Here is an 11941-nt window from a genome sequence, read left to right on the forward strand (position 1 = left end):
CCCCACCCAAATCCATGCTGCTCCTCTACTCCGATTTGCTGTGATCTCTGCTCTGCATAGAAGCCTCCTCGAGCAACTTCCTCCAGCAACTGCAGCCGAACCAGCAGCGGCGCCACTCCTCGTACCAGCAGCAGGCCCGCTACTACAGCAACTCCATCTCGGACGACAGCCTCAATCGGAGTCGTCGCGAGTCCTTTGCCTGCATGCGCGCCTCCTCGCCCCCAGTGCGCCGACTGAGCGCCTCCTGCCTGCAGGAGGAGCTGTGCGCCCAGGGCCACCAGCTGCACATCGATCCGCGGTACAGGGACACCCGACCGATAGCCCGATCCGCCAGCAGCTTGTATCTGGCCAACGATCAGGGATACTACCATCCGATCCCCTCGGCGGCGGCTGCCGCTGCGCACTTCAGCCCCATGCGCCCGCTGCGCAGGACACCGCCGCCCTCGATCTTCATAGAGGAGTACCTGGATGAGCCGCCAAAGGAACCGGAGCCAGTGGCGACGGCCTCGGCGACGACGGCGACGGCATGCACCTCCCAGGAGTCGTTCGGGCACTTTGCCACCTACAGCGATGCCCATCAGCCGCTGAACGAGGATGGGATCGCCTCCATGGCCGACTCGGATGATATACCCTTCATTGACGACGAGGAGGAGCAGCAGATGCCACCCATCTGCCCTCCAGTCGCTGCCGCCCCCTCCTTCACGGTGAGGCGCATTCCTGTGGCCGGCTATCGAAAGACAGTCAGCTTCGATCTGGAGCAGCCGCCGACGACAGGAGCAGGAGCGGGAAGAGGAGGAGCAGCAGCCCCAGGGATCGACAGGAAGTACCACACGCACGATGCCATCAGCCACTTTGCGGCCAGCACCTCCTCCAGCGAGTCCCTGATGGCGGAGCAGGCCGAGCGCATGCCGCTGATCCAGAAGATCCGACGGGAGCTGAACAGCAAGCGGGCCACCAACTGCACGGCGGATGGCTTCAGTTCGGGCGGATCGGGCTCGAATAGTCAGCGCTCCTCCAGCGAGTCCCTCGAGCGGATGCCCCTGCTCCGACAGCAGCAGCAGTCGCCCGTCCAGCGACAGTTGAACACCCAGCGATCGCACAAAAGGTCAGGATTGAGTCCCAGTCCCAGTTCCGGCTCCGTTGCGGTCTCTGCTGCCGCTGCTCCACCACCTCCTGCTCCTATTATCAGCATCAAAGTTCCTAATCTGTGTGAAACCGAAAGTTCCTGCACCCGTTCTCGTTCTCTTTCTGTAAATACAAGCAATCGATATTGTGCCAGCACCATCCGTACCAGCACCACCTCCGCCTTCGCCTCCGCTTCCGCCTCTGCTTCCGTCTCTGCCAAGGCAAGCAGCCTCCCACCCCCACCACCAACACCCATCATCCGCAGGCGCCGCGCCAGCAGCCAGATGAATCTTAGCCCCAACTTCCTGCTGCCCCTGGGGCAGGGCAAAGTGCGGGAAATGGCCGCCTACTTCAATGCCAATCAGAACTTTCCCCCGAACATCGCCAGATCCAAGTCCAAGTCCACCTCCGCCCTGGCGGCAGCCACCAGCAGCGCCAGCTCCAAGCTCTCGCACTGCGAACAGGGCCACATACTCAAGCAGCTGAAGGAGTGGAGCCTGTATGGGAGTGCGGGCAAGGATTACGATGTCCCAGTCCAAGTCCCGGAGCCAGTCAAAACATCCTGCGATTGTCCCTGCTGTGGGCATTGTCGTGAAGGGATACAAACTCAAGATGAGCAGCAGCAGCAGCAGGAGAAACATCTCCCTGGCTCCAGCGTTGGTTCCACTTTCAAATGCTACGATAGCTGTCGGGAGGATGCGGAGGCGAGCAGTCGGAAGCAGCCACCGGAATTGTCCCGCTTTGCCGCCTGCCGTCGGAGTGTCATGTGCAGCAATCGTCAGGTTCACAGTCTGCGGCAGCTGAAGCGCAACAAACAGCAGAGGCAGGAACATAAGCAGGAGCATCTGAAGCACAAAGCCAAGCACCATCACCATCACCATTGCCACCACCAGCCACGGCCCCAGGCGCCCGTCTCGCCACCCTCCACAGCCAAATTGCTGCTGTCTCTGGCGAGCGGCAGTGGCAGCAGCAGCAAGTACCCAGGCACCAGTACCCCCAACAAGGCCAGCAAGTCCTGCCCAAATTGCGAAAACACATCCGATGATTACACAAATTCGTACTCCTGCTCCTGCAGTGAGGCAGAGTCCTGCTCCTCGACAGCTGATTCCACCTCCGGCTGTTGTTCGCACTGCAATGTGCGAGAAATGCATGTCAATGTCAGTGTCAATGCTCCTCCTCCTCCTTTTCCGGATGATAATGATGATGAAGATAATGGCGAGGATGATGGGGAGGATAATGAGGAGCAGGCTCTGGCTGCCAGTGGCAGTGGGCACTGTGTCGGACTACGAATGGGACCAAGCACAGCCGCAACCGCAGCCACAGCCGCAGCCACAGCCGTCGCCATGTGCTCCACACACAGATGACAACCCAATTATGCTGCACCGAGGTTCATGTTGTTCTCCTCGTCGTTGTTTTTGCTTCATTTGTAGCCTCTTGTTTTTCATTTCTGTTGTTTTTATATGTTTGCTGCAATTATACGCGTGTACAGCTTTGATTTCTAGATCACTTTCCTTGAATTCTTGTGGATTTGCTGTAGAATTTTCTGTTGATCCGCCAGTAGGTTGTATTTGCATATAATTTGTAGCTCTATTTGGAATGCTTCGCATATATTTTAGGCAAATTTTGGTTCCTTTTGTTCGTTTCAATTAAAAAACTATGGATTGAAGTAAGATTTTCCGATCCCAGAAGGTCTAATCAGTAGTTCGTCCATTCGCAAAGCAACCGAATTTTCTGTGATATCGGATGATTATTATAGCCAGTCGTTTGGCTCTTTGAACACCTGGTCTTCGAGCAGAAACCTCCCTTTTTTGTGCATCTTTAAGAAAGCTCACAGGCAGATCAATAAAAACTCAGTTCTGGGTATCTGAAGGTCACGGCACGTGTGCCTCGAATCAAACTCAAGCTTAATTAAATGGAAATTTAAGGAGTACTGAGTGGAATTTATCATTAGATGAATAAATTGAGCTTTGAGTCATACGGATTGCATGCTTCCAAAAGGATAGTAATCCTTTAAGGAGGGACCACTGTAGTGCTATTCCATGTGGAAAATCCAGCGTCAAGCCCCAGCTCATTTGGTTTTAAATTTAATCAACTCTTGTGTTTATTTCCCATTGAATTTCTATAGGGAATTTATTCCACTTGCCGCATCAGATTTTTAATTGGATTTTATTATCTTTTTGCCCTTTTCAACTTCCGTTACTTTTCGCTTAACTTTTTCAATTAAATCAAATATTTATCAAGCAATTGCGAATGAGGGATTAATTTCAGCTTTATTCTCTGCCTGACATGGGGCTTTTCGTTTGTTAGTTTTTGCCTCAAATTTAGCTATTTATTCTGAAAATATAATATAATTAATTCTGCTTTTCACCTGACTTTTTTTGTAGAATATTCGTATTTTTGTAATTACATTTTGCATGCATTAAGTATTAAAATATTTATCACATTTTCAACCGAAATTTACTAAAACTATCCAACCAAATATTCATCTAACTGTCTGTCTATCTGTCTATCTCTTCCCCAATCAATGCACAAATCCAAAACCAAAACCAAAAAAACCACCAACGCAACTCTCAATTCCCCAAACCAATGCACTCTCCAACGATGATGATGATGGTGTTGCTGCTGGGAATCGACACAGGTAATCGACGGATGTCCGAGCGAGATCTAACGCGTATGGGAGCCGCCGAATCATCGAAATCCCTGGGCGGCATCGGTGGCCCACTGATTGCCGCCGGGCATGCCAATCACAGCCTCAGCCTTAGCCAGCACCTGAACAACAGTCACAACATGAACAGCAACAGCAACAGCCACAACAGCAACAGCAACAGTAGCATCATCAATCCGTTAACTGCACACCTTCCAAATAGCAAATCAGTGCCGGCCTTGCATCATCACACGGGATCTGGTACCATATGTAAGTGGAATGCAATCGGCACCTCCAACCTCCATCCTCCAATCACCATCTCCATCCCAATCACCGTGAAATCTTCAGCGAAATTTAATCGATATCCAAGCCAGAGATTAATTCCATACTGCATCTCCTTGCATCTTTCTTTGCCCCTTAGCTCTGGCCAATTCCAAGTCACGCAGCACGCACAGTTTGCATAACAATACATCCGCAGCCATGGGTGGAATCGGAGGAGGAGTGGGACCAGGACCAGGGCCAGGACCAGGACCAGGAGTGGGAGCTGGAATGTTGGGTCAACCAAATGGCAGCCACAACAATGCAAATGGAAATGGCAATGGCAACGGCAACGGCAACGAGCAAGGATTCTATCAGAATCTGAGCGTGTATCGGGCACAAAATCAAAGCCAACCGATACTGAATGAAAGGTAATACACGATGCACGCACATATAGTAGGGGCTATATAAAACGAAGGTCAAGAGATGCCTCTATAATAATAATAAGTACTTTAAGTTCTGAATCGTTGAAAGTCACTTTGGAGGAATATACGCTCTTAAAGCCATTTTTTTTGTTAGCACTCCTATTATTCTGACCCCTGCTGTATCCGTATATCCATCCTCTAGCATTTTGTCATTTAAAATTCGGTTGTGTTCCGCTAACCACTAAAATTGTTTTCGCTTTTGGTTATGCTTGGATTGTTTTTTGTTGTTTTTGGGTTTCGGTTCGGTCTGTGCTTTTGACGGGTTTGTTTTTGGTACTAGAGCTCGCAAATCATTTGCCAGTGTAGTTGCGATTAGTGTGGTTTTGGGTCAAATTGCTGGAACTAGTCGTAACAGGCGTATAGAGCACACTTGTGGGGGAATTTGTTATGATTATGATTATGATTATGGTGTCCTTTTGCAAGAGTCCAAACGAGAGGAAAGTGATGGTAAATAATGTTATGTTTGACATGAAAAAGGTACGATTGTGATGACAGATTGTTATTCGGAAGAAGCATTGGGGAAAAGTGGAATAGTTACTGGTTACTGAATGGCTATGAACGATCATATGGGTAAAGCTTTGAGGAGTTGAGGAGCCCTTAGTATTGTATAAAGTGCACTTTGAAGTCTGATTTTGGTTTCTAAATTTAATTTAATCCTGTTTCAACTTTGGTTAAAGATTTATCGTTGCTCGAAAACGTGTAACCAACTCCTATTTCAAGCACCGAACCGAACCGAACCCAAAGGCACTTCCATCGCACACGAGGAAAAGAAAAGCCAAACCACTGAGGGACGGTGCAATTAATAATTTACAACAAAATGTGGGTGTTGTTGCTGCCGGGGAAGGTGGGGCGGACAGCAGCAGCAGGGAATGTGCCAGGTGGCACATGTGGCACAGAATGTGGTCACAGAAATTTGCACCCTGCCAGGAGCTTAAATTGTGTGTTACCTCTCTCGTGTGTGTAATTCTAGGGTGACATTACGTTTAAAGAAATTACTTTACGGCTTCATACCCATCAAGAGTGAATACCAGATAGTAGAAACGATCCAAGTACGTGAGTAATTAGTGGCACACTCGAGTTGTGTTGCTCCGTGTTTCGTGTTTCGTGTTTGGTGTTGCTGCTGCTGTACAGAGAGGCACACGCACCCTGGCACTTGTTTTGAAATGTGGGAGGGATGAACGAGAAGGAGCACTTGCGCACCCCAAACACACACACACACAGACACGTTGCGTAATTAGAGCAAATGATGACACCCCCACCAACAGAGCAACACTTGAACACCTTTTTGGCAATAATTATGATTGTAATCCCGATTTTTTGTATGTCTTTCAGACCGCCGATGTCCACACATGCCGCCATGAACGCCTACAATGGCAATTCCCCGCTTGCACAGCAACAACAACAGCCACAGCAGCCACAACCATCACCCTACCAGCAGCAGCAGCAGCAGCTCCTCCAGAGCAATGCTAATCTGCCACCCACTCGACCCGTGTCCGCCTACTACCACAGCCAGCAAACGGCGCAGCAGCAACTCCAACAGCAGCAGCAGCAGCAACACACGCTGCAACAGCAACAGTTTGCACACAGCAGCAGCAATCTCAACGGCCAGCAGCAGCAGCAGCAGGCGCAACATCAGCACCAGCTCACCCTCAACAATCGCACCAAGAGCCAGCAGAATTTCCAGCACACCCTACGCATGCAACAGATGATGGCTCCATCGATGCCGAATATCAGCAACATGTACCACCAGCAACAGCAGCAGCAGCAACAACAACAACAACAGCAACAGATGCCACTGCAACAGCAGCAGCAGCTGCAGCAACAACCTCCCATGAGCAGCAGCCAGAGCATGCAGAATGTCAACGATTTCCAGGGAGGCTTCCAGAATGGAGGCGGCCTGGAGTACCAGCATGCCCGACGCAGCCAGATCCATGAGCCTGCCACACTCTACGAACTCCAGCAGCAACAATTGCAACAGCAACAGCAGCAGCAGCCTTCGCCCAACTTCATTGCGTTGCCACCCAAGCCCCTGGGCAGTCTCCAGTCTCCCAACAAGCAGGCCGCTCCGCCCAGCACCGCGCCGAAGCCCCAGCAACAACAGAGAATGTCGCAGACGGGCTACTTGGCCGGCCATGGCCCTGCCGGCGTGCTGGGCGAGGATAAGCCACCGCTACCGCCCACCGCCACGCATCCGCTGTTCAAGGCCACGGCACAGCTGGCGCCCGGCATGAACTACGTGGCGAGCACCCTGGACCCGCCGAAGGGCAGCTATTTGCCGACGAACCAACAGGCGGCCAACAGACCACCCCTCCACAGCGGCAGCAATCCGTGGGAGCGCGAGGAGCGGGAGAAGGACCTAGAGATGAGACGCGAACACATCCGCCAATGGCGAGAGCAGCAGATCTCCGATCTGTCGCAGACCATCTCCCGATCCGGTCAGCAGGAGGAGCAGCTGAAAACGCTCATCCTCGAGCGTGACTTTGAGCGCCGAGCGCTGGAGCTGCAAGAGCAGGAGGACCAGGACCAGGATCAACAGTACGACAAGGAGAACATTCAGGAGCTGTTCAGGCTGGCGGCCAGTGGGCAGGTCAGTGCCATACAAACACCCATCACCAGCTACCGCCAGACGGAGATCAAGATGGCAGAGATTACCGACAGCAGCAGCAGCCCCGTGGATCAGGTGGCGGCCCAACCGCCGCCGATGGCCCCGATGAGCAGCCACCAGCAACAGCAGCAGCAGCAGCCCAAGAGCATACTCAAGCATAACCGCTACTCCGAGGGAGGAGCAGGCAGCAGTGGAGGAGCCCCCTCCTCCCCATCCAAGTCGCAAAAGTCGGCCAGCTTCGCGGACGACCGGCACCTACAGACGGAGCATCCCATCTCCAGTCTGGCCAAGGAGCTGACACAGCTCACGATGCTGGACAAGGACAACAATAACGAGACCCTGGACGCGGCAGTGCCTCCGCCGCCGCCGCCAGAGCGGAACAGCTCCTACCTGATCATGTCGCAGCAGAAACTCAGGGGCAGCACCAGCTCCTCCATGGGATTGCTGAAGACAGCGACCAGCAATCAGGCGGCGGCCGCCGTCGAGATTAAGAAGGCATCCCTACTGAACACCCAATCGAATAACAACAACAACAGCTTGAGCGGAAACCTGAACAACAACAGCACCAGCAGCATGCAGGCATCGCCCCTCAGTGCCATGGAGCTGAATGCCGCGTATGTGTCTGCCACGGGAACGGGAATGGTGGGAGGATTGGGCTCACCGCCCCCACCACCACCACTGCTGCAGCGGGACAACAAGCGGGTGAGCTTCCACGACGAGGAGAACAACTTCGTGAGTGGGAACAGCCAGCAGCAGCAGCAACAACAGCTGCAGCAGCAATACATCATAGAGAACTATGGCATGGAGCATCAGGATTTGGACACAATCAGAGAAGATGCTAGTGTAAGTGGACGACAGAAAGATCAGACAGAATGTACAGCTAACGAATATTTTTGTATAGTATCTGCAGCATAATCTGGATGCCTCCATGCTGCCCTCCATGCCGGCCACGCCCGATGCGGCCCTCTGGAACACCTCAGTGCAATCAACGCCCGGCGTTATAGGCGCGCAAGAGGTGTACAGGTGTGTGGAGTCTTGAACAAACTCAATAGAGATCTCTGACAGAATCCCTTTTCCTTTGCAGAGATCCGCGTACGCGTCGCTTGGCGGAGAAGCAACAGCAACAGCAGCAACAACGCGCTGGTGATGCCGTTCCCGAGAAGCTCTCCTTCAAGGAGAAGATGAAGATGTTCGCCCTCGAGTCGGGGGAGGACAACACGCCCAAGGATAAGCTGAAGATATCGCGAGCCCAGCGAGACATCGATGCAGTGCACTGAGCAGCAGCAATAACAAGAGGAAGAGGAAGAGCAGCAGAACGAATAGAGATCATGTACATACAGAAACCCGAACCCACAAAGCTTCTGAAACTTCAATTAATTGGGGGCCAAGTTGTTACGTTAGCTCTACATAGAACAACACATAGAAATATACATATATACATATACATTTAGATCGAGTTATATATTAGATTACGAGAAACCAGAAACAAACCTAACGAATTTGCTAAGCAAGGCAATAAACAATCCATAGTTATCGCGTAGTTCCAGAGTTGATTACATACCACAGAATGTTAACTGGATTCAATTAGTGAGAATTATCAGTGTATATCATTACATATAGTACTCTATATAAATACCCTTGTTTATATATATGAAACTATATAAATATATCTATGTAGAAACAGTAACGAGCCCAGGAAAAGGGCAACGAAAGCGAGGCGAGGCGAGGCGAGCCACATTTGTAAAGCGTTTTAAACATTAACATTAACCTTAACAAAAATACCCTACAATTAACAGATTGTTACATCGGATTACAGAATACAATTTATGGTTAGACAGTGTAAATGATGGGAGTTACGATAGTTTAGATATACGATGCATATGTGTGTGTATGTATTTACCTGGGAATCGTGCGGAACAAGAAACGTTTATATATACTAAATCTAATAGAGAATTTTAAGCCACAACAACGTTTAAACAAATGGTCCAATTATTCAATTATTAAAACTAAATATATATATATATTTACAAAAAACAAAAACAAAACTAACAAAAACACCACGAGCAAACGATTAAAGATTGTAGAACTAACGAAATGTTTCAATATTCACAGATACGAGTATATTTTTAATTAAAAAACAACAAAAGTACCAATTTAAATCACTACACAAGAACCTAATGGCTTTAAAAACAAAAAATAAGAAAAACGAAATGAAAAATGCACACCTAAATATCGTACATGTAGGGTGTATCCTGTGCATGGGATTGGATTCTTTGTTATAGCTTAAAAATTAATTCGAAAACAAGAGACCAGACCACAAGGGCAACAAATTATTTTTGTGCATTCCAAGTATTTCAAATATATAGAACCAAGCAAAAATTACACTTAAAATTATATACATTATATTTAAATATATCAAAAGCAACCCCTAAATTGTAATATATCTAAGACGCGATTTATTTTTTAATATGCGAAACTATTTTTTAAAGAAATATTGAAAGAAATTCAACAAAAACCAACAAAAAATCTGCAATTATTGTATGTATAATTCTGTAAAAAGATATACGAAGATTGTCTGTCGTTTAGTTTCAACATTAAGCGCGTTTAGTTTTACATATTAAAATTATATATATTATATATCAAATTGCAAACAATTCAGCAACATATTGTGCATATTTATGCTAAATAAAAAGTTAATTATATGAAAAACGATTTCCGATGAGGTTTTTATTGTTTGCAGAATAATTTGTGCAAGTTTATTATGTTTCCTGGAAACTATTCAGACAATTAAATGATGTCAAAGCACTTTTTATTATTTATTTTGTTTCCTTTTCATACATTTTCTTGTAAATTTGGAATTTTTTTGGAAATCTGCTTGCTTCTTCTTTTGAATCAGCTGTTCGGTGGGAACACTCGCGCACTTGGCGCCGCCACTAAATTCAAACGCCCGGGAACAGTCATGCGCGAGCCACCCAACTGTTCCCGGGCATCAACAGGTTAGGGAATTGACCTACCCAAATACATTTTTCATGAGGCTGGCAAGTGGCAACTCAACCGGCTGACAAGTTATTGGCCCCCACCGCTATTTTTCCGGCCGCTGCTCTGCCAGTGCTGAGCACCTTAAAAATTTAAATCAAAGTTTGGTAAGGGCAAATAATTTCGCACAAAAAGTTCAAGTATGCCTTTAGTGATTTATGTTTGCACTGGAACAAAATGGTTGAAAGTGAGACCCGGCGGCTGCCGGCGAAAGTTTTCGCTTTGAATGCGCAAATATTTGCCCAAATTATATGCCAATTTTCCGGCACCCCCGAAAACTTATTACATTGCTTCAATTGCTGCTATGACAAGAGTATCCACCGACAATTGCCAGCCTCTCCCTCATGCTCCGGCAGCCACTTAAAACGTTGCCCTGGCTTCAAGATATTCATTCCCCCTAGCTCTCCCACTTCTCCTTCCGGTTCGGGGACACCTTTGCACGCACTTCAGGGGGGGGGAGGCTCGAAAGTTGCAGGCCAAGTTTCATTGCCGCCCCAGAACCAGAGGGGGGACACCCACAACGTAATTTAAAAGTCAACCGACAAACTTTAACCGGCACCGGCACCGGCACCGGCATCGGCACCGGCACCAGGAACAATCTGGAACAGGAGGAGCGCAACCAGGAGCCGGGAACCAACCTGTTTATGGCCTGGAGACAAGCGTGGGCCGCCTTAAAGCGCTGCCGCGTGGAATGTCTTTCGTGCCGAATGTATTTTTCAGCAGTTTGCCCTGTGAATTATTAAAATGCGCCAATCTCTTTGATACGCCCCATCCGCCACACGCTGCAGGAGGCTGTTCGACCCATAATCAGATGGCAGGGGACGAAAACTTCACCGAATTGTTGACAGTGGCCTGGGGGATGGCATTCAGATTGCAAGTCTCGGAATTTTTCAATATTCAAGGGAGATAATCCCGTCAATATCCTCCAGCTGGTGCTCCAGCTGCTGCTGGTTGGAAAGCAACAGGGAAAACTGCGCGAAAACTGCGGACAAGCCGCAACCAAAGCCACAAGAAAAATATGAACTGTGGGGAAAACTTTCAGAACGCGACTATACCAAATAAATCAAAAAGTGATTAGGCCAGCGCCCAGGCGGCAGCTTCCCTTGGCCATCTCTCTTGGGTAGCGGCTAGCGGCTAGCAGCTTCCTTTCTCTTTTGCTGGCCATCTGTCCAGCTGTAAATTGTCTGTTGAGTGGCTGCTGGAAAAGGCCAAGGTGTGTGTGTGTGTGTGTGTGTAACCATGAAGGGAAGGATGAAAATGTGGGCCAACTTCTGCTGAAAGGAAATTCAAACTTGGCCATAAAACTTTTGCCACATCTTTGGTTCACGGCTACGGCTACGGCTGTGGATGTGGCTATGGCTACGGCTGCGGCTGCGGCTTTGGTCAGTGCCGGGTTGATAAATGAGCAGCGTAAAGTGCGCGGGCAATCAGAGGAATCGTGCAAAATTATAGTTGGCCAGGCCATAAAACAAAAGCCCCCCAGCCACAGATCCACCGGACCACAAAGCCACAAAGACGAAACAAAGGCCTTAGCAATACTAGTTTTTCCCCATTTCCCTTTACCCTTCATTTCCTCCGTTTTGGTTCAGCTTTAGAGACTTCCTTACCCCACCAACCCCCCTCCTGCCCGTCAGGAGTTCTGACAGATTTCTTTATTTGCATTTGAAAATATACAGATAATTTGCTCAAGAGAAATGAAGAGCACTTGGCCAGGGAATGTGGGTGGATGTAGATGTAGACGAGGATGGGCTGCATTTTAATGAGTAAGGATTGGGGTTAAGAAACGGA

At 48.9% G+C, this 11941-nt stretch overlaps 1 protein-coding gene across 7 annotated transcripts in view; it reads left to right on the plus strand.

Annotated features, from left to right (window-relative positions):
* Positions 1-9565, plus strand: part of cno (adherens junction formation factor afadin) — a 60083-nt gene extending 50518 nt beyond the window's left edge. For 4 of the 7 annotated variants that reach the window (XM_001359371.5, XM_015182380.2, XM_015182379.2 and 1 more), the window contains 5 exons: positions 3764-4039; positions 4191-4458; positions 5845-7960; positions 8019-8140; positions 8202-9565. In XM_001359371.5, coding sequence (XP_001359408.3) covers positions 3764-4039; positions 4191-4458; positions 5845-7960; positions 8019-8140; positions 8202-8394 — 2975 coding nt within the window. In that variant the 3' untranslated portion in view covers positions 8395-9565. Of the gene's footprint in view, positions 1-60; positions 1307-1336; positions 2513-3763; positions 4040-4190; positions 4459-5844; positions 7961-8018; positions 8141-8201 lie in introns of those variants that run through there. The other 3 variants (XM_015182381.2, XM_003736699.3, XM_015182382.2) reach the window with 3 other exon arrangements.
* Positions 9566-11941: the final 2376 nt, after the last annotated feature.

This window comes from Drosophila pseudoobscura, chromosome 2 (assembly GCF_009870125.1).
Source record: "Drosophila pseudoobscura strain MV-25-SWS-2005 chromosome 2, UCI_Dpse_MV25, whole genome shotgun sequence".
Lineage (NCBI taxonomy): Eukaryota > Metazoa > Arthropoda > Insecta > Diptera > Drosophilidae > Drosophila > Drosophila pseudoobscura.